At 34.3% G+C, this 23,895-nt stretch overlaps 1 protein-coding gene and 2 non-coding genes across 4 annotated transcripts in view; 1 reads left to right on the plus strand and 2 right to left on the minus strand.

The window, feature by feature from the left end:
* LOC105060031 (exocyst complex component SEC3A) overlaps positions 1 to 11,352 on the plus strand; it is a 43,845-nt gene extending 32,493 nt beyond the window's left edge. For both annotated transcript variants that reach the window (XM_010943605.4, XM_010943604.4), the window contains exons 23-25: positions 866 to 931; positions 1,339 to 1,428; positions 10,891 to 11,352. In XM_010943605.4, coding sequence (XP_010941907.1) covers positions 866 to 931; positions 1,339 to 1,428; positions 10,891 to 11,001 — 267 coding nt within the window. In that variant the 3' untranslated portion in view covers positions 11,002 to 11,352. The remainder of the gene's footprint in view (positions 1 to 865; positions 932 to 1,338; positions 1,429 to 10,890) is intronic.
* Positions 11,353 to 15,328: 3,976 nt separating this feature from the next.
* Positions 15,329 to 15,404, minus strand: LOC114912691 (small nucleolar RNA Z105). The gene has a single exon (XR_003798443.1). It is a non-coding gene; the product is annotated as a small nucleolar RNA Z105 (small nucleolar RNA).
* A 131-nt stretch (positions 15,405 to 15,535) lies between these two features.
* Positions 15,536 to 15,627, minus strand: LOC114912688 (small nucleolar RNA SNOR75). Its single transcript, XR_003798440.1, has one exon. It is a non-coding gene; the product is annotated as a small nucleolar RNA SNOR75 (small nucleolar RNA).
* Between the last annotated feature and the right edge of the window lie 8,268 nt (positions 15,628 to 23,895).

Genomic DNA, 23,895 nt, shown 5'->3' on the forward strand with positions numbered 1-23,895 from the left:
TTATTCAATCAAAGATACCAAAATGGCAACCATAACTAGTTTATAACTAATGGGCTTTCAATCCATCATAACAACAAGGTGATGGTGTGTAGCATGATATGATAGAGAAAGATGGCTAAAGATTTCTAAACCTTTAGCTACCCAATCTTGTTTATCCTGAAAGTAAATTCGCAGAACTTGAGATGATGAGTTTTTAATCAGATGACAGTCAGAGCTTTCTGTTTGATGAACCAAGTGAGTTCCTTATCAATAAATTAATGATATAAAAAAATTTACTTTGTTAACATTTTTTTACAGTAAGAAGTCATGTTTATGCTGGACCTTAGACTGTATTTAATATTCAAAAATTTGCATAAGTTGACCCTTTTAGTGATACCTTTAGCCTAATGCCCTGCCTTCTAAGCAGCTTTTATGACCTTTCCATACTTTGTCTCTTGACATACAATTATGCTCCGTAATATTGCATCTAGAATTGATTTTAATAGAGCACTATTTTAGTTGTAAACCTTAGTAGTGTCCATTTTAAATGATTCAGTATGGTGCAATTAACTTCTAGTTTAACTCCAAAAAGTCTATGCAGATGGTCTCATCTTATGGTATTATTCATGTTGGATCCAATTTTTGAGTTCAGAAAGCCATTAGGTTCAGTGACCTGATTGAAACCATTCTTTGACTAGTATGGCTGTGGTGAGCATTGAGGACCCCTGTTATTGCAGACCCTTGCTTTCATAGGTCTTATTGTACCATTTGTTGTGTTTATTATTAATTCATTCTTGACTCTTTCATGACAATACAAATAGCATTTAGAAGCCATGTAATTATATCTGCTGATTGATGTGTCTGACAGTTGGTTTTAAATTCACAGATCCCTTTCCAGCTTGGACTTTCAAAAATGGATCTCAGGAAAGTGTTGAAATCCAGCTTATCTGGAGTAAGTCAGAGGACATCTCCATACTCCTTATCTCCAGCATAGTTACTAGGAAACATATCTTTCCCTCTCATATTAAGAGTTTCATAAGAGAGATAATTTGAAAACAAATTTTGATTTCATTCCCACAAAAGAAGAAAGATGGCTGAATGTGCATGGGATTCTTACAAAAATTCTTACTTTATAATTAAAGTGCAGGAGAAACTAGTGGAAAACTATTTGCAAATTAGTTTCTTTGTTTGTTGATGTATTTTCCTGCTTGTTTTGACATATGGGTTCCTGTTTCCTGCTGACGAAAATTTTCAAACCACCATTTCCCACTTTCTGCTTAATTATTCCATAATACAAATCCTGTTTCAGCAACTGTAATGTTCATAACACCAATCTGATGTGAATTTCTCCCACTGCAGATTGACAAGTCAATCAGTGCTATGTTTAGGAAGTTACAGAAGAATTTGACCTCTGAGGAGTTGTTACCTTCTTTGTGGGATAAATGCAAGGTATTCCGTCATCTTCACTGATTTGTTGACTATCTGAACTCTGAGATGCGATTAGAAGTTTTTCTAATGTAACCAAATTAGTAATTCACCTAGATGTCTTTAAAAATCCTTTAGTTTTAGGTAATTTTGCTATCAAAGAAATTTAAGGTTGCAGTCAGAATCATAAACTGTGCAGAAGAGCTGATTTATTATTGAAAAGTGATGCCTATTTCTGGAAAAAAAGAGTTACCATGTTATCCAGGATGGCCACTATCTTTTTTCTTATTTCTTTCTTCTTTCCTTTTCAATTGTGCTTTTTTTTTTTGACAGTTAATTGAGAAATTGTTATTTGCATTTTGACGTGATTTAAAATTTTAAATGCCTTTTTGGCATTTTGCTTATTTTATGATGGCTGCAAAATAACATAAAACTGAAACCATATTGTTGAGACAATATTTGAAGGTTACGGTTATACATTTGATTTAAAAATGGAAAATAACACTTAAGTATTAGATTTCCAAAAGCTGTAGTAAACTTCATTTACAGAGACCATGGAGAGAATTAGGATACATTGTTTTTGGGAACTGGATGTTAGGTGGATATTATCTAATTGGTGCCTTTTCCATGTTCTGGTGTTATGGCACTGGCATGAAGGATATCTGATAATATCCTATAAGAAATTGACTAAAAGCTGTGCAGCCCTTGGGGAATGCTTTTCCCTTGGTGGGATGAAATGGAGAATAAAGCTCAATAAAGAGTCTTGTTGGTTAATCTTTCAATGGCTGATGTGGAAATGCATGTCATTGTATATTTAATGAGTATGAACTTTGGTTTATGGGGTTGCAATGCAACTATTCGACCAAGTAGCACTCCTGATTCTATGTAGGCACAGACGAAGTGGACTCTTAATCCATGCATATGTGCCATGTCTTGTATATTAAACCCTTTGCATGTGTCTTAGTTGATCACACAATATTTTGGGAAAATGTGAAAATAGAACTGATTGGTTGATGGATATTTAAAAATACTGCTACGGCAATAGAGCATTTCTAGATGGACTTAGGTGATAATTTTTATGGGGTCTCAAGTAAGATTTTGGGGTATGTTTGAATGTTTGAATATGGTATTTGTGGGTAAGATATGCTGCAATTAGAGAAATCTGAGAAAGGAAACTAGTTAATGGAGATGCTTATTGTCACGCCCCGAACCCAACACCCGGGTCGGATACGTGATGGCCGCACACTCCTTAGAGCAAGCCCTAAAGAATATGCAAGGCCAAATCAAATCATTACAATCTTATCAATCCATAACAATTAATTTCAAATATAATTCATAAAATTTTGTATAGGTACAAATTAAATTTCTTCAGTTCTCTGATCAGGTACTATAACACTCTATCTATCCATCTGCTCACCCATAAATCTAAGTCATGGCCAATCATGAACATCCTGTATCTCTGAAAAGAAAAGAAAGATGAAGGGGTGTGAGCTTTACAGCCCAGTAAGAATTCCCATATCACACTGATATAGTAATATAGTCTGAAAATAAGGATAAGCAATAAAATATAAAATCTCATGTTCAATATCCAGAATAATGCAAACATTCATAAATTTTCTGTCTTGTCAAAATAGATGCATCATCATATGTTAACCGGTGAAACACTTTTGTTCAACAATTGTTTCATATCTTATCTTTCATTTCTCCTTTCATAATCATATGATTTTAACATTTTCTTTCTGGCTCTGGACTATCCAAGTCTATACCTCAGTCATCATCCGGATCGAATCCACTTTAAAAAGTCTTTCAAGACTGTCCCAGGATGAGCTCCTGGCCGGCTGTCCCACGTACCAAAGCCCGTGAGAGGCTGTCCCAGGCATAAGCTCCTGGCGGGCTGTCCCAGGCATGAGCTCCTGGCCGGCTGATCCACCTGTAAGCCAGTGGGGGCTGTCCCAGGCATAAGCTCCTGGCGGGCTGTCCCAGGCATAAGCTCCTGGCCGGCTGTTCCACATGACAAGGCTAGTCCATACCATATATCTCTTTCTTTTCATTTAATCATTATGTGTTGATTTCATCAATCAATTCTGTCTTGCATTATGATCAATTCAGATATGTCATATCCATATAATCATACCATCAATCTCTGATACATATATATTGACATAACATACTCATGCTCAAAATCAAATAACAGTATCTCAGGTATAATAAATTCATCGATCTCAAATCCGATAACGCAAAACCAATAATGCAAGACCAACAGTAAAATAGCATATATAATAGTGATCATGTACAGGGATTCTTACCTTTACCGGTGACTGATCCAAACACAGAAATTAATGTTCTTCTTTGATTTATGAATTTCTCTAACAAGATATTCCACTCGATATCATATGCAGACAATCATCTCTTCATAACCCTGATCAATATAAAAATCACATATATGGAGAAAATTATCGATAATCGATCTGATAACACAAATCTAGGATCTCTCTTAGGATTAACCAAAATTAGGATTTACCTAAGTATCTGGATCCTCCACTGATCCATAAGACTTCTAGAGAGAGAAAATCCATGAAGAGAGAGAAAATTCTAGAGAGAGAAAGTAGAGAGAGAAAGTGGAGAGAGAAACTTTCGTATCCTTCCGATGAGGCACTCATGATCGAGATCATCAGAGGTCCTATCAGGGTAACTCAATATGAATCAAGTGTTACAAATTTTGAATAGGATCGAACTGGGATCAGATCTACTGCACAAATTTCGGAGCAACCTAAGATCATCTTATTTTCATCTTCAAGTTTATTCTAGGGTTCATGATGAAATCAGAGAGGAAGACAAAATCCTAGAGAGAATCCGTAAAGAGAGAGAAAAGTCTAGAGAGAGAATCTAGAGAGAGAAAATGTAGAGGGAGAAGGTAGAGAGAGGAGAGAGAAAAGAGAGAGAAAGAAGAGAGAAAGGAGAGAGGAAAATTCTCTCCTTCTTCTTCTTTTTTATTTTATTTTATTTTATTTTTATTTTTATTTTTTTTCTCTTTCTCTTTTTCCTTTTTTTTCTTTTCTTTTTCTTTTTCCTTTTTCTTTTCTTTTTCTTTTTCCTTTTTCTTTCTTTTTTTTCTTCTTCCTTTTTCTTTTCTTTTTCTTTTCTTCTTCTTCTTCCTTTCTTCTTTTCTTCCCGCGGCCTCCCTTGGCTGAAACAGGGGAGGACCGTGAGGTCCCCCCCCTCGATGGCTCGGGCTCCGACGGCTTGGCCGGAGATCCGGCAACAGGTGGAGGCGGCGGTGAGCAATGGACGGCCGGCGGCGAGGTTCGGCCGGCAAAAAATCAAAAAGAGATCGGAAAAACAGGGGATTTCTTGTTCATGGATTTTCCGGCGAAGACGGTGGCCGACGGCGAGGCTTTGGGCCAGGGGAGAAAGGGAAGAGGGAGAGGAAGAAGGGGAGGGGCTTACCTCGAGCTCCGGCAGCCGAGAAGAACTCCGGCAATCTTTTTCTTTTCCATCTAAGAACCCGCGGATCCTTTTGAAAAAAAATCCCTCAATCTCTCAAAATCCCGTGATAAAACCTAAAGGAAGGGGAAAGGGGATTTTATAGAGGAGGAATCCGGTTTTTACTCGGATTCCCCACTCTTTTTCACGGTGGGAAGAAGACTCTCAACGGGAGTCTTCTTCCTCCCGATTCCTCTGTTTTTTTTTTTTTTTTCTGGGTCGTTACATTCTCCCCTCCTTAAAATAATTTCGTCCTCGAAATTAGGTTATGTCGTTTGAGATATCTATTTCAAAGTATACATTCTTCATGTCATTCTCAAGCTTACAATAATGTCTTTTATTTCTCATGATCTTGTTATAACAAAAATTATTTGAAATCTCAAACTCATCCCTTCTTATTGATTTCTCAACTTTTTGAAGAACTGTAACATTTTGGACTTGTATTAATATACCACCATTACATTTCACTCGAAATTCATAATTATCTCAGACTACCCTTGATAGAAAATAAATAAAGAAAGGTCGAACATTGGACAATCTTCACGATTATCGATTTCTTTCTTCTCTTGACCTTCCAATAAATTTTATATGTAGACTCTCATCTTAAGAAAAATCTCAATCTTCTATATCAGTTCGAATAACAATATTAGATTTTAAAAAAAAAATATGAGATCTATGTCAGAACATTCTAAGTTTGAACTAATATCAGAACTATCAAGCTGTTAATAAACTTGAGATATCTAAGATTTCTTGGCATTATCTACAATGAAGCAACCTACTAACAAAAATTATCTGACTATGATCAGATTAAAAATTATTCTTTATTAACAACTAATGTATTCCATAATATCTTCAGAATTAAAGAATTAATATTTCTAATCAATTTAACCCATCATGTTTTTGCTGCGCACTTTGATCTTAATTTATCAATTTATATAATTATATCAAAGATAAAAATATCTTTATATGTTAGATCAATCCAAGATAGATCTAACCTTCAAATTTCATATAAGACTTAGGGCAAAATTTTAAGTTTTTTTTTTTTTCTTTACTACCCTTGGGTATAGCATATAAAAAAATTAAATCTTGATCCACTTCCTATGTTTGAAATCATTGCATAAGTTTCATCACTTTTCAAGAATCCAACATGTCTAGAATTAATTGAAGTTAATCTTAGATTTACCTTACAATCATTTAGATAATTTCTAAATCAATCTTTCTTTTTAAAAGAATTAATTCTAACTTGACAAATTAGAAGAACTCAAGCCAACATCTTTATAAATAGAATTAACTTGATTATTTCTTATAGAACTCTCTTCATCACAACCCTTAATATTAATCGATAAATCCATACAAAATCTTGTCCCTTGTATAAGTCATTCAAAATTTAACATTAACAAGATATCTTAATTTAATTTAAAAATCCAAACTTTGACTTGAATGATTAATACACTTCACCATCTTCAACAATCACCAAAAAAATAAAATAAAAAAATCTAATCCAAAGATAATAATATGAGTTATTAAAGATTTCATCATAACCTGTATATCATACTCTGACAAAATAAATTTTCTTCTTTACTTTAACAACAATATCAAAATACTTTTGATCTACTTAGAAAAATAAACTTTTGACTTGAAATTCAATGCAACTTGAAAGATCAAGGAATCATATTCAGAATATGATATTTTGAGTAACCAAAAATTTTACCAAGATGTGTATCTCATATTCTCATAATAAAATTCAAGTATATTTTTCATTTAAAATTGAGTTTCATATATGATCCTCTTATAGATTCAATGTTCAAAAAATATTCTCTCTCATATGATGAAATTTCTTCTTAGACCATACCCTAATTAACTTTCTTTTGATAAATCCAAAATTCATAACGCATCAGACAATTATCATCGAAATTAGAAAAGTATCATGATCTTCAATCATAAAATCATCTAGTATACTCAACATAACTTATCAATACCTCCCACTTCATTCCAAGGTCAACTCTTTTCATACTTAGGTCAACCTTACTAATTGAAATCCAAGATATAACTCGTCAATTTTATTATAGATAACATATGCCACTTATGCATAAATTCCATCTTAATATCTATTGATTCGAAATCTAAATATTGAATCTTCTCTTTCATATCTATCGTGTTCCTCATGATCATAACCTAAGTTCAGATATCACTAGAATTACAATTCTGAATAATTATAACCTTAAACTCAAATACCACTTAAATCATATTTTCTAGTGATCATAACCTAAACTCTAATATCATTTTATCATACCTTTAATGATCAAAATCTTAAACTCTGATATTATCAATCATACTCTAGTGATTATAACCCCAAAATTTTGATATCATTTATATGACAATTTCTAGTGACCTTAAACTTGGCTCTAGTACTATTCTGTCATATCCTAATCACTTATATCATTGTCTCCAAATGAACGTAACCTAAGCTCTAAGCTCAGATGCCACTCTGTCACATCCTACTGATCTTACATAAAGTTTTAATATCTCTTCATAATCTCTAGTGATCTTAAACCTAAGCTTTGATATTATTCTATCACATCCAAATCATTTATATTGTAATCTCCAATGATCATAATTTAAGCTCTGATATCACTCTATAATATTCTAATCACTTATATCATAATCCCTAATGATCATAACCTATGCTCTGATACCATTCTGTCACGCCCCGAACCCAACACCCGGGTCGGATACGTGATGGCCGCACACTCCTTAGAGCAAGCCCTAAAGAATATGCAAGGCCAAATCAAATCATTACAATCTTATCAATCCATAACAATTAATTTCAAATATAATTCATAAAATTTTGTATAGGTACAAATTAAATTTCTTCAGTTCTCTGATCAGGTACTATAACACTCTATCTATCCATCTGCTCACCCATAAATCTAAGTCATGGCCAATCATGAACATCCTGTATCTCTGAAAAGAAAAGAAAGATGAAGGGGTGTGAGCTTTACAGCCCAGTAAGAATTCCCATATCACACTGATATAGTAATATAGTCTGAAAATAAGGATAAGCAATAAAATATAAAATCTCATGTTCAATATCCAGAATAATGCAAACATTCATAAATTTTCTGTCTTGTCAAAATAGATGCATCATCATATGTTAACCGGTGAAACACTTTTGTTCAACAATTGTTTCATATCTTATCTTTCATTTCTCCTTTCATAATCATATGATTTTAACATTTTCTTTCTGGCTCTGGACTATCCAAGTCTATACCTCAGTCATCATCCGGATCGAATCCACTTTAAAAAGTCTTTCAAGACTGTCCCAGGATGAGCTCCTGGCCGGCTGTCCCACGTACCAAAGCCCGTGAGAGGCTGTCCCAGGCATAAGCTTCTGGCGGGCTGTCCCAGGCATGAGCTCCTGGCCGGCTGATCCACCTGTAAGCCAGTGGGGGCTGTCCCAGGCATAAGCTCCCGGCGGGCTGTCCCAGGCATAAGCTCCTGGCCGGCTGTTCCACATGACAAGGCTAGTCCATACCATATATCTCTTTCTTTTCATTTAATCATTATGTGTTGATTTCATCAATCAATTCTGTCTTGCATTATGATCAATTCAGATATGTCATATCCATATAATCATACCATCAATCTCTGATACATATATATTGACATAACATACTCATGCTCAAAATCAAATAACAGTATCTCAGGTATAATAAATTCATCGATCTCAAATCCGATAACGCAAAACCAATAATGCAAGACCAACAGTAAAATAACATATATAATAGTGATCATGTACAGGGATTCTTACCTTTACCGGTGACTGATCCAAACACAGAAATTAATGTTCTTCTTTGATTTATGAATTTCTCTAACAAGATATTCCACTCGATATCATATGCAGACAATCATCTCTTCATAACCCTGATCAATATAAAAATCACATATATGGAGAAAATTATCGATAATCGATCTGATAACACAAATCTAGGATCTCTCTTAGGATTAACCAAAATTAGGATTTACCTAAGTATCTGGATCCTCCACTGATCCATAAGACTTCTAGAGAGAGAAAATCCATGAAGAGAGAGAAAATTCTAGAGAGAGAAAGTAGAGAGAGAAAGTGGAGAGAGAAACTTTCGTATCCTTCCGATGAGGCACTCATGATCGAGATCATCAGAGGTCCTATCAGGGTAACTCAATATGAATCAAGTGTTACAAATTTTGAATAGGATCGAACTGGGATCAGATCTACTGCACAAATTTCGGAGCAACCTAAGATCATCTTATTTTCATCTTCAAGTTTATTCTAGGGTTCATGATGAAATCAGAGAGGAAGACAAAATCCTAGAGAGAATCCGTAAAGAGAGAGAAAAGTCTAGAGAGAGAATCTAGAGAGAGAAAATGTAGAGGGAGAAGGTAGAGAGAGGAGAGAGAAAAGAGAGAGAAAGAAGAGAGAAAGGAGAGAGAGGAAAATTCTCTCCTTCTTCTTCTTTTTTATTTTATTTTATTTTATTTTTATTTTTATTTTTTTTTCTCTTTCTCTTTTTCCTTTTTTTTTCTTTTCTTTTTCTTTTTCCTTTTTCTTTTCTTTTTCTTTTTCCTTTTTCTTTTCTTTTTCTTTTCTTCTTCTTCTTCCTTTCTTCTTTTCTTCCCGCGGCCTCCCTTGGCTGAAACAGGGGAGGACCGTGAGGTCCCCCCCCTCGATGGCTCGGGCTCCGACGGCTTGGCCGGAGATCCGGCAACAGGTGGAGGCGGCGGTGAGCAATGGACGGCCGGCGGCGAGGTTCGGCCGGCAAAAAATCAAAAAGAGATCGGAAAAACAGGGGATTTCTTGTTCATGGATTTTCCGGCGAAGACGGTGGCCGACGGCGAGGCTTTGGGCCAGGGGAGAAAGGGAAGAGGGAGAGGAAGAAGGGGAGGGGCTTACCTCGAGCTCCGGCAGCCGAGAAGAACTCCGGCAATCTTTTTCTTTTCCATCTAAGAACTCGCGGATCCTTTTGAAAAAAAATCCCTCAATCTCTCAAAATCCCGTGATAAAACCTAAAGGAAGGGGAAAGGGGATTTTATAGAGGAGGAATCCGGTTTTTACTCGGATTCCCCACTCTTTTTCACGGTGGGAAGAAGACTCTCAACGGGAGTCTTCTTCCTCCCGATTCCTCTGTTTTTTTTTTTTTTTTCTGGGTCGTTACACTTATAGGATGGATAGGGGCCATGAAGTCCATTATACTTAAGGTTTTAGGTACAAGATATCTCGCCATTTTAGCCCAACATATTATTTGAAATTTAACAGGATCAGAAGCATCTTTGGCAAACTGTGATCCCTTTGATCACCCTGTCTAGACCACCTTTGCTCGGAGCTCATTATCCCTAAGATTTTAGGTAAGATATATCATCATTTTAACTCAACATATTATTTGGATTTTATCTGGATCGAAAGCATCTTCAGCAAGCTGTGACCCCTTTGATCGCCCTGTAGTTGGACCACTTCTGCCTGGAGCTCGTGAAGAGTTGGGAATGTTGTTTGTGGGTAAGCTCATCTGGTGTCCAAACAGGCCCTTATTGTTGGGCTCTGGACATGCAGATTTGTCATTGGACCCTTCCAACTCCCATCTCTTTCTTCTCAGCATCATTTATCAAATATATATATATATATATATATATATATAAGGGTATGGCCTGGGGTTTAGAATGCTGGCATGGCTGTGAGATTTACATTGTGTGCCATATGGCGACACTTTTAGGTTATTTCTTTCTGGTTGTTTTTCTTGTTATCTTCTTGTAAATGCTATAAATAATGAATCTTCTGCTTTAAGCAATCTTGCAACCAACTTGTCACAGTGGTAGGACTGAAACTGCAGCTAATGCATCACTTCTTCCCTAATCACATCTAACGAAAATATGAAGGATACTAAATGGAAAGATATTGCATCAAATGCTTCCAAGGAAATATGTGCGAGAGTATTGTGGTCATCATCTAACATTTACCATTTAACATTGCAGAAAGAGTTTTTGGACAAGTATGAAAGCTTTGTTCAACTGGTTGCCAAGGTTTACCCAAATGAGACCATCCCATCAGTGGTAGAAATGAGAGAACTTCTTGCTTCACAGTAATATACATGTACATGTCAATGTTGTAACATTTCCTGTTGTTGAGGTGATGTAATTTCCCCCTTTTGTTCTCCTTGTGCTATTCATTTCATTCGATTTGTAAGATTTTTTTTTGCTAGTTTTTGGTGGATAGTCATATTCTGCTGATCTACGGGAACACCTGTATGATTGTGTGTGATATTAAGAGGCGATTCTACTTTTTCTGGAAGAGATGTTTATCTCAACCAGTGATGTGCTTATGATACTTTCCTTTCTTTCAAGTGTATAATCTACCAAAATCCTAGACTTGAAAGACTTGCATGGATGGTTGTTGCACCATCCTAAACAAGTATGAAAGTTAATCATTTTTCATTACATGGAGAATTATCCTCGTTTAAGTAATCCTGTTTCTCTGGGAAAGTAATATGTAATTCTGAAGTGCTACAACCGAGCGTTACCTGCAGCAGTTTCTCATACCATCTTCTATACTTGGTTCTCTTCTCCTCTTTGGTAATCCATGTGTATTACAGACATGAAATTTTTATTTGTTGTGCATAGCGTGCGTTAGCTGGTGTTCCATCTGAGCTGAAATATATTGATGTTGAGAATTGGTATATCATGTTTGTCACAATTTTTAAGAGGCAGGAGTTGATTCCACCATCATAATTTTACCACTTGACGTTACGGTTCCCCTTCTGGTTTTGCTCTTGTTTCACATTATTTCCAAAGGAGATGAGTGTTTTTTTGTTGAAGATGATGGGATATTTCAAGAGAGGAATGCCTCTCTTGCTTAAGAATCATTCAGGCATGTTGGCTCTTGAGCCTTCTTTTTGTTGAACCACTGGAGGCAAATTGACATCAGTAACAAACTTTCACCCTAACCCTCCATGTATGGCGCCAATGACTAAGTTTGCACCCTCTTTATTGTAGTAATAGTCTTATTCTACTATGTATTTATATCTACACTATATATAAAAGAGCAAACAGTTTCTGGTTCAAAAGTTATCAACACGTAGGAGTCTAATGGAAGCAATCTTGACCATTTATATGTGAAGAATTTCTAATATGACTAAATTCTGAAAATAGCTCAAGAAATTATTAGCTTATAGTTTCTGGTTATTTTATAATCTGAAAATATTTAGAATTTTGTTGAGGATTGTTAACTACTAGTAGATCGATCTTGGAGAATAAGTATTTCTATGCAAAATTGAAATTTTCTAAAATTGGGAGAAAATCACCATTAAATTATCACTATAAATATGGATCATTTTTTTGGATAAAAAACCATCAGAATTCCATAAAGGTTCGTGAAATATTAATGACACATCTTAAAAATATTTTTTCTAGCAAATCCAATGCCTCTCTAACACTTTTTGTGAAAAAATATTTCTCAAAAAATATTGGATGCATGTAGAGTGTAAAAGGCTTCCATCGCTTGATCTAGTGGATCTCTAAACTACAATTCTAACATGAATTGCAATATAAGAGTTATAAATGTTATTATAATAATTATACAATAATTGGAATATGATATAATTGTATAGTTGATCTTATGTAACATAATAATTATCTTAATTGTTTTTTATTTTTCAAAATTATAATTCTAAGTCGAATGCCTCATGTAACTTGATTTTGAAAAATTTTTAATTAAGTAATGATCAATTATAAATTTTTATTTTTATTTCTACATGTGTACTTGTATGCAAACATTTCTTGTATTAGTTATTCTGCACATGCAAACACGGGGCTACTAAACTTTCGAAGTTCAAAATTAATTACCTATAATATTTTGAAAAAATGATTCTGGTGATGAAAATATTGCGAATTTCTCGACTGATAAAGTTAAAGAATTTCTAAACTTAGAGATTGGACGGGAGAAGAAAATAAGATTGTTGGGCAAGGAGATTGGCAAAGATACTACTAATAACAAAGAAAAATTGCTAAGGATTCTAGTGTTGAGTTTGAAAATAAGGGTATTGTTTAATGAAGTGGATGGAGGCAATAAGTTACTGGATAGGAAGGTTGGGAGAGAATTCTAGTAATGACAAAAGAAGAGTGTCACGATAACGGATACTTTTCAATGGAAGAATCTAATTGCTAAACAAGAACTTTTTATGTTAGATTCTCAAGCATTCTGCTTTCCTAAATGTGCAACAGTGAAAAAAAAAAAAAAAAATTATGGGATGATCAATTAGGATGAAAGAGAGAGCATGCTTTGTAAGATATTCCCTCTTTTCTTTCTTATTTATCTAGGGGGAAGTTGGGAGGGTCAAAAACGTGAAACAAAGAACAAGATGGTTCGCATGGAATAAGTTGTCATAAGAGTCTCAAACCTCAAGATCATAGGGCTGCATTTGGTTTACCATCAAAATTAGAATCAGAATGAATTGGAATGAATATCGAAATGATCATATCCTCCAAAATATTTGGTTCATGATTGAAATTGAAAGAATATTTGAATACTAGAGGAAAATAGAGATTATATACATGAGAGAATTGGGATATTCTCATTCCTCTTTTAAAATTAGAATATGAACAGATAGCCCTCAAATTAAAATAAAATGAAAATCACTAATTCTCGTTCCCATTCTAGAATTCAACTCTCTCCAACCTAATATATAAATTCTTATCCCTCTAACATTCTGAGGCAAGCCTGTAGCCGTTTACTGATCACAAAATACATTATTGAAAGATCTTCATGTATTATTCATTCGTGTAATTTTGGGTTTACAGAAGAAATTTAAAATACGGCCATAGATACGACCATAGATAAGAGGGACGGTAATCAAACTGCACGGATGATACAAAACAAAATCACTTGTAAACAGATCCAGATGTCCATAATATAACATATATGTACTGACCACGATATCATGCTTCATTCTTCATGAAGAATGGCCACTTAAAATGATTTAAATTAGTTTAAGTATATAGAGCTGATAGCTGGTGAGAGGAACCCCATATGGTTTAAAGCTTTTAGCTGGCCTAAATACATGACGCAGTTGTGGTTGTGAGAAGCAACGTAGGGAGTCACGAGCTATCCAACTTAAACCTATGCTTTGGATGGCAAGTTAGATGAGATTGCTTCCCCTTGCAGAGGAACCAATGATGAAATTAGATCATTATAATCATTTCAAGTAAAAAAAAAAAAACAAATTAATTAATTATTTTTTCTTTATTAATGTATAAGTCAACGCAAGTCGTAACACATTCTCTTTTTCCATTTGACATTCTCTTTTTTCATTTGACATGCACAAATCAATTTCGTTAGCTTAACTAATGTAATCTGTTGTCCCAAACTTTGAATCATGGTTAGGATTATCCCATTTAATGGATTATGACATCTAATGTTGACACACAAATAAAATAGTTGCATTTTGTTTACCTAAATTTTCTTATTGTATATTTTAACACTTTTTGTGGAATAGTTATTAAAATAAAAATTACATTCCCACTCATTGGGAGCTAATTATTACAGTCTCAAAATATATTTATTTATACAACATATCTATAGTCAGTGTTTAAACAAACATAATGGATTGAACACAATATGGTGGCTTGTTTAAACATTACTAGACACCAACCAGATATTTGTATTACACAAACATAAAAATTTTAAACTACATCATATAAAAGTTTGTATATGAAATAGAAAAACTTTCTCATATGTTTCCACATATAAACACAACCCAGGTTATATTTTTCTCATATTTTTAGGTACAGACATATCTTACAAAATTCTCCAAATAAAACAGGGAGAGTTAGACGTAGCTCAAAAGTGCTTGAAGGCGCATCATCGTCTCTACCTCAACAAAAGTATTGGTAAGTTAAGAGAGTAAATTTGCTTTATTATCATCGCTGCATCAAAATCTCTCCCGACTTAAATCCCCAACTTCGAAAAAAAAAAATAAAATAAAATAAAACCACTAAAACTAAATTCAAATTTTTTTAAAAATAAAAACAATAGAATCAATCCTTGGCTTGTCTATAAACCAGATATAACGATGTACAAAACAAAGGAATTAAGTTGCATAAAATTCAACAATAAGAACTAGATTATCAGCAACAAAAATGTCTGGTTTATTAAGCAGATATCTTTATTGTACAATATTTATACAATATAAATTTATTGTATAATATTCACACATTAAATTGTATAAATATTGGATTTTAAAAAATAAAAATGTGTATGATAAAAGCAATCAAAAAAAGGATCAAATTGTCCAATTGACGCCAGATCCCAATATCAGCATTATTTCAAAAAAACTAGAAAATATCAATGACAAAATCAACTAAAGAATTTTAAAAAAAAAAATTTCTCCCGATCTTTCGAATTAAATGAAACCGGCATTCAGAATGAGTAGGAGGATTATTTCACTCATCAGTGAAAAATAATCTCAGAAAAAATAGATTCATCATTATGCCCACATATTAAACAGAAAACAATTAAAAAAAACTTATTTTTAATTGCAATCGAAAGGGCTAAAATAATTTTTTTTTTACTAAAAACACTGGGAAAAGAAAAACCAATTAAAAGCAAGAGGAGGGGTGGGGGGTTATCTCTCAGACAAATGCCTCGATTCGTCCTCATGGTATTTTGAATGGATAAATCGGACTCGTCATCTATATTTTCTTTGCTCATCACCGAGAAACCCCTGGGCCACACGATTCAGCTAATAAGAATACCTACTCTAAACTTTGCAGCAGCTTTCAAAAAAAAAACCCAAAAGTTAACAAAAACGATGAAAATATGGGAGTGGGGAAAGAGTGGAGATCACAAGATAGGAGGAATTGGAGAGATCCATCGAATTAGACCTCCGGATTCCAAACAAGAGAACAGGAATAGGGGGGGAGAAGGAGACGATGGGGACGAGCGTGCGACGGGGCGAGGAGTTAGAGCGGAGCGGTTACTTATAGGGAGAGGAATCTAGGGTTAGGGCTCCGTTTTGCTCATTGCTTGTAGATTTACGAAAATGCTCCTCTCTCAATTGTAGCCGGAGTCGAACCAATCCGCAACTCCGAGTCAACGATCGAAACTAGGCGGTTGTGGCAACGCTTCCGGTTGAGCATGGGTTGGAACAGGGGATGGATAAATGGATTGGGTTGCGTTTGGGCCCTTCAACCCGTATCTGCCCACGGCGGTCAGCTCTCAATTCTCATACGAACCCATCCAGGTTCCAGGCCAGAGGTTTTAGGTCCAGAGGGCCACGCTGGGCTTGAAAAGAAGGCAGTTAGTAAACTGGCTGGGCTCATGCTTGGGATTAAAATTTTGCTATCTTGAGACCATTATAGTTACAACTGCTATTCCTTGGGGTTTTGATCGCCGGCTTCCTTATCATCATGTCACCAATTTTCTTAACATTCCGATACTAGGTGGACGTCAACCTCCGTAGATGGCCTTATGAATTTGTAGAGTTTTGTATTTTTGGTAAATAATCGTTTGGGCCTGGTAACTACGTCGCTCTTTGTGAGGAGGCACTCTTTCTGAAATTATAGTGCTATTTTGCCGAATTTCTCAGAGGATTGTCTTGGATTTTTTTCTTGCATTATTTATTTATGTTGATGTATTTGCATGCTCATTGATAATTACCACCGATATGAAAAGTTAATATGCAAATAAGTTGTAGGTTGTTGGCATATTTAATTATTCATGTGTAGTATTTTTAGTATTTAAAAAAAAAAGGATTAGGAAAATAGTAAAGAAGCTTGAGGCTTAAAGCTCGAAACCGAAGTAAGGGCAGGCTTAAGCCTAGAAGGTAGGCCCGAGTGCTGGGTCAATGGGGCTCGAGCCGATCGGGTCGCTCAGCCCGACTGGTCCATAAATAGGTCTAGGTACAACCAATCCTGCCCGCATTAAACCATGAAAAAACTAGTAAGAAAACCATGCAAGAACTAGCCAATCAGGTCGTTTCTTCCATCTCCTGCCGATGCCAGGAAGTATGAGCAGAAAGGGCAAAACCATTACAACGAGATGCAATCAAGTACCCAAACCCAAATCTCAACCATTGATCGAAGCATGATTCCCTCACCTTCTTGAGCATTAATTTGGAGCACCCCCTTGGATCCACTGTTGCAAGGATATGAGGACATTGGCCAGCCTGCAAGGAGACATTTATGTCGAGTGAGGATGAGATAAATCAATGATGGGCATGGCGGCTTGACCAAGTGGGTGGTCGAACTTCATTTGATTCTATCTGTATTTTGTTAAACGGTTAAAGTCTTTTAATTAATAGTCAGGCTAGATGGCTGGGAAACAAAATAAACGCTCTTCAGAAAATTGAAAGTAAAAAATATTTGACAAGAAATAGATAAAATTATTTTACATTGATGGCCTAATATAGATTTAAAAAGTGTTTATTTTATGACCCAAAGCTGGTTAAAGCTTATGGCTCTTGCCTACCATCTAATTTTTGACTCAAAATTTACTCTAAGCCGACGCAAAGAACCGTGGATCCAAACTATAACCAGATAGAATGGATCGAGTTGGATATTGTTGGAAAGTCTGAGATAGGATGTAATTACCTAAATTGTTTTAATCTTTCTGAATGAATCTTAAAGCAAAAAAAGCAAAGCAAAAAAGAAAATAGCTTCCTCTCCCAAGTTCGGCAAGGAGAATGGATTCCAGGGCTCGTCGGAGCCCTAAATTCAATCTATAAAAAAGCACCCTCTTCTCCTTAGATAGCTCACTCCCAATTGTCGATCAATCATCGGCAAATCCATGAAATTTTCTCTTATTTTTATCGGGTGTTCCTCGGTAAACTACTGTCGATTTTTCACCGGCGATGAGGTAAGGACCTCCGAGGTCTCTTCTCTTCCTTTCCTCAATCCCAAGGTTTGGTTATCACCTAGAATTGACCGATGATTCACTGCATTCTCGGTGGATATAGCCTGCCTTGTTTTCCTTTTTTTTTTATTTTCTTTCCATCGAGCAGGCTGTCATCACCAGACGTGCCCGTGCTCGAACTACTACAGCCTAGAGACATCGTCGCCAGTGCCAAGGGGTCCTTGCTAGTTGTGGTCACCATCGTATATGTGGCCAGCCCTATATTGTTCCCTCCCCTATTTCCATGGAGAAGGAAAAGAAAGAAAAAAAAAAAAGAGAAAGAGAAGGAAAAGAAAAAAAAAGAAAAGAAAATGAAAAGAAAAGAAAAGAATGAAGACAGAGAGAGAGAGAGAGTTTCTTTTTTTCTTTTCTTCTCTCTATCTTCTCTCTCTATTTTCTCTCTCTAGATTATTTTTTTCTCTTCATGGATTTTTTTCTAAAAATTTTATGGACCAGTGAGGATCTAGATGTCTAGGTATGCTTAGATTGACTAGTTAACCCTACTAAAAGTCTTGGACCTATAGTGTTAGGATTGTTTACCATGATTTTCTACTATCCATAACCATCTATTATTTTTATATTTGATCTTAATTATGTGGAGGTGCAATTATTTGTACAAGATATCAAGCGAAAGTATCTTGATCTCGAGTTCGTAGATCGAAGGATTGATTAATAGCTATGCTTGAGTTTGAGAGCATAGAGATAAGGATTCTTAGACATGAACATTGGTACACACACACACACACATATATATATATATATTTGCACTATATGATTTGACTTCTTGTAGCTGATATTTATTTTATGATTGTCGGTATGATTATTTATATATTTTATATCATATGTTTATATTAAATATCGATGATTTTTTGGATGGTTTGGATTATAATACTAGCTGTTGAAAATTTTAAAAAGAACATAATATGATACAATATTTTTTCTGGCATAATTGAGATTTAATAAATTGATGATCAAGAAAGAGTATTTGAACTAGCCATGTTAAACTGAGAATAGCTCCGCCATACACAAGATTATGGTATTGAGAATATCCTCACCGTGGATAGGAATATAGTACTTGAGTTTGCCACCACAGGCTGGAGTGTAGTTATTCTGGTTTGCCATCGTGGGCTAATGCGTGATTATTCTGGTTTGCCATCGCAGACTAGAGCATGGATATTTCAGTTTGCTATGATTAGAGCCTAGTTATTATAGATTGCCATAACGGACTAAAGTATGGTTTATGGTTTGTCAATCACAGATCGAAGTGTGACCATGATTAGTCTAAAATCCTAAAGACAATTGTTGATTGATCCGAATCATGTGAATAAGATATAGTTTCTAAGATATCAAATTTATAATTAAGTAAAAAATATTTTACCAAATGATATTTATGTGGTGTATCAGTTTTGAAAAAGATGGATATTCAATGGTATTTGATACATGTTTTAAATAGATCAACATTGAGTTGCACCAGATACTTGACATGATATTTTGCATGAGATTTTTTAGAATATGGTTTATGGTTTCATTATGCTACCATATAACGATTATTTTTTTTGAATCATAATATTATAGTGATGTAAATATTTAGGGATTCTTACTAGACTGTAAAGTTTACTTTCCTCTATTTCTCTTTTCTTTTTCAAAGTTATAGGATGTTTGTACTTGGCTAAAGTTGGGATCTCGATTTGAAAGGATTCACTACAACAAAATCGGTTATTAGCAACGAAATTTTTTTGTCGCTAATAACTGATTTTCATCGCTAATACATATTAGCAATGAAAATTTTATCACTAATATTCTATCGTCAATAATCGCATCGTTGATAATATTTTACGATAATTTTTTTTATCTCTAATAAAAGATATTTACGATGAATATTTTTCATCGTTAAAAATAAAAGATGAAAAAATTTAATCATAAAAAAAATATTTACGATAAATTATACCATCGCTAATAAATAAAAAATTAATAACGATAAAAATATTTTCATCACTATTAATTTCAAAGTTTTAGCGACTAAAAATTTATGTCGCAAAAAATATTTTTTACAACGAAAATATTTTGTCGCTATTAATTTAATAAAAAAATTTTTAGGAAATAAAATTGAATAGTATTAGTGAGAAAAAAATTCATCGTAAATAATTTAATTTACGACGAACATTAACATCATAAATAATTATTTATAATGAAAAATTTTCTATCGCTGGTAATTATATATTTATTGAAAAATTAAATTATGTTAGTAAAATATTTTTGACGATGAATCTTTCATCGTGAATAATTTTGTTGCTAATAATTTAGTCATATTTTTTTAAAAAAATTATGAATATATATTTTTAATTTATATATATAATATTTTTTATAAATTTAAAAAATAAAAATAAAAAATTTACATAATAAATTGATAAATAAATTTTATTATTTTATTATATTCAATTAAAATTATAAGAGGTTTGAAATAAAAAAAAAGTACATCAATAAATCATCAAATATCGGCATCTGGAGAACGAGCTGGGGACGGAAAGCACTTGACGAAGCTCGGACCGGCCTGCTGCTGCCTCATCAGCTGTATCGTCTGTTCCATCTGTGCCATCCGCTCCATTATCTGGATCTAGAGCTACTGATACTCGTCGATGCATGCAGCCAACTCCTGAGCTAGATGCTCAGTCTGTTGTCGATCTATGATAGCCTGCTATCGATCCTTGACAGCCTATCTCTGCACCTCCGTCAATCGAGCCTCGCACGCAGAATGGATATCAGTCCTACATGAGCGTGAGGATGAGAGAGCAGTGATCCCATACCTTAAACTCTTAACATAACAGGATCTCATACCGAGTACTTGATACAGATCTCATCATCTGTGGGTACGATCGAGCCCTCACGGGTAAGCTGGAATCTCATGTCTGTCATACGATCTTGAAAATTAAAATTAAAATTATTTTAATTTTTTAATAAAAATCAGATTACGAATAAAAAAATAATTGAAAAAATTTACAAAGAGTTCCTGGCTCTTCGTCGTCCACTCCCCCGACCATCGTGGTGGATCCGCTGGTAGATATCGATCCTAGCAGAAAGCTTGTCACTCTCAGTATCTCTCTATAATTTAAGAATTAATTAAAAAAATTAAATAACTAGAGAATTATATGCTAATTAAAAATTATCTATCATGTGCTTCATGTGATGAGCGAATGATCTCGAACCCCCATAGTGCGGCACGGTCTGTCTCGTCTGATTCATCACATTCTGGGCACATCGTCTCTGTAAAATTATCAGTCAAATTAGTAGATAATAAATTTAATTTAAGAATAAATGATTCAGTCATTAAAATCTAAAAAAAAAATTTAGATGTGTAACCTGATATGCCGGATCCTCGTACTGTCGGTATATGACAGTCCAATCATCCATGGTGATGCTGTCATAGGGCTGCTGCCATGCTGCCTCCTTATGATCCTGCACCATTCGATACCAATACTGATGCATGTGATGGTGATAATCCTTGAAATGCAAAGATAGATGAGTGTCGACGACTTGCCTCACATGATTCTTCTCAAAATCAATGATGTCGAATACACCCTGCCAATAACAAATATTAGAAGAATACTATGTAAATTAAATATTCATAATATAATTTATTTTACCTATAAGTAGATGTAAAAAATCTCTCTCTGAGCTGTTAGAACGTGATGCTAATCGAAGAGCGTCACAAGGGCATAACTGCGGTATATGATGCCCAGCTCAGTCTGTCATGGCTCGCACCATCTCCTAATGGGTCTAATGTAGCTGGCTGGTATCTCAATCCAAAGATGCTATCCCGGGTGCTCGCGTCTCCAACGTTCTAGAGCGAGGTTCTTCGATGGACCTCGCCCTCGCCTCACTATCGATGAAGACTGGCATGAAACAATAATAAATAAATTAATAGTATAATCTAAATAAAAAAATTAAATTTTATTATATAAAAAATATAATAATACTACTGGGATCCATCTCATTGGGATCCACCTCATTGGGACCCTCTGACAGTGGAGTCAGTGCGGCAATGGAGATCGGTGAAGGCGCTTCAACCTCCGAGGTAGATTGTGAATGCAAATATCGTCGTCTGTCTCCTAGTGCTATATCTACAATAATTGAGATATAAATAAATATAATGTTGAATAATAATAACAGAAATCAAATAACATTCTAATGAATACAATTATATCGCATACCATTATTGTAAGACAAGATGGAACGAAGAATATAGATCTACTCATCAATAATCGTATCTTCCTCTATTTGTAGATCCTCCTTCGAATCACAATAATTGATATATGTATCATCTTTTATCTCATCGTCATTTATGAACTGATTGTCGCCCTGTGACTCATCAAGATTAAATACAAAATCAGCTTCAACTTTGTTGGATGGCAGATCAGCCCTATTCAAAGGTGCTGTTACAAGTTTTTTATCAACTAAAAGCTTGGCTAATGTTTGTTCTTCTTACTGAAAAGCTTTCTCTTCGTATAAATCCAAATTTTCATCCATCTCTAATCTGGTTGGTATGTCATATACGCCTCTAGGTATTATTTTTTGTACAACATGCTAATTACCTCGATACTTTAGATCCTTCAAATATATTATTTATTTCGCTTGAGTTGCTAATATATACGGCTCATTTTGGTATCATGTTCGTGCAAAATTTATACTGATAAATTATGAATCGATATGAATACCGATCTTTTTATTACTAATATCCCATCATTCACACTGAAATAAAAATACAGAATTACTGGATCCATACTTCAGTTCTATGATATCTACCAGTATACCATAATAATCAATCTCTTTTTCTCCTTCATATCCTATTGTAGTAATCTCACTATTCTAGATCCGTCGTTGCATCTCAAGCTCTCTTGTGTAAAATTTTATTCCTCCAATGATACAGGATGCGTAGTGAGTAATCCTTCGATCGGGACCATATGCTAAATCGTGCAACTCATCGGTCGCACCCACTTCTTTATTGAAATACTTATGTTTCATCTACATCATAAGATAAAAAATTATGTTGGTTCAAATAATATTATTTATAAATAAATAAATAACGTATCACTAATGTAACTTACAAGATTACCAAATCATTTTGCAAATTCTCTCCTATGTCGATCATCGGCATCCGTATTATTCTCTCTACATAGTATACTCTTGTGCTCACTGCAAGAAATTATAATTTTTAATTTTATATCAATATAATTTTTTTTTTAAATATTAAACAATATGATAAGATGGTACTTACTCAATAAAATTTTTAATTTCTTCGTAATTATTTAGAACGTAAAAGTGTGCCTTGGATAGTTCATTCATGTCCATAAATTCATATCTCCTTGCATCAATAGGTCAAACTGTTTGTTTAAATATAGACAACATCGGTTCATTGTCACTCCATTCACGGTCTATGTTACGATCTGTACGATTGAATCTTGTTTTGATATTGTTAAGATACATCGAGCAGCATGTGATACACTCGGTAGCTACATATGCTTTCACTATAGACCCTTCAGACCTTGCTTTATTGCGCACATACTTTTTTAAGGTGTACAATCTATAAATAAAAATAAATTTAAATTTTAGAAATATTATTACATCTTATAATTGATATAACAAAGTACGTATAATTTTTTTATCTTTCAATAGGATACATCTATCGATAATGTACCGGTCTGATCAAAAGAGCTTTCTTTGAAAGATGAATAGCCAGATATACTATAACATCAAAAAATGATAGTGAAAATAATTTTTTTAACTTACAAAGAATGAGTACGATATCCTTTTCTGATCTCTCAAGTAAGTTAATTTTTAATTTTCGGCAACATAGTTCTCGGAAGAACACTCCCATCTCAATTAATGCAGTTTAAACATCACCACCCAAATAGCCACGCATGATTACAGGAAGCAAATGTTGCATCATCATATGGGAGTCGTGACTTTTCATACTAGAGATATTGCCGTTGTTATTCCCAACACACCGTGATACGTTTGAAGCGTATGCATCAGAAAACTTTACGATTTTGAGCCATCCACAGAAATTCTTCTTTTTCTCACCAAATAGTGAATAACAT

Source organism: Elaeis guineensis, chromosome 6 (genome assembly GCF_000442705.2).
Source record: "Elaeis guineensis isolate ETL-2024a chromosome 6, EG11, whole genome shotgun sequence".
Lineage (NCBI taxonomy): Eukaryota > Viridiplantae > Streptophyta > Magnoliopsida > Arecales > Arecaceae > Elaeis > Elaeis guineensis.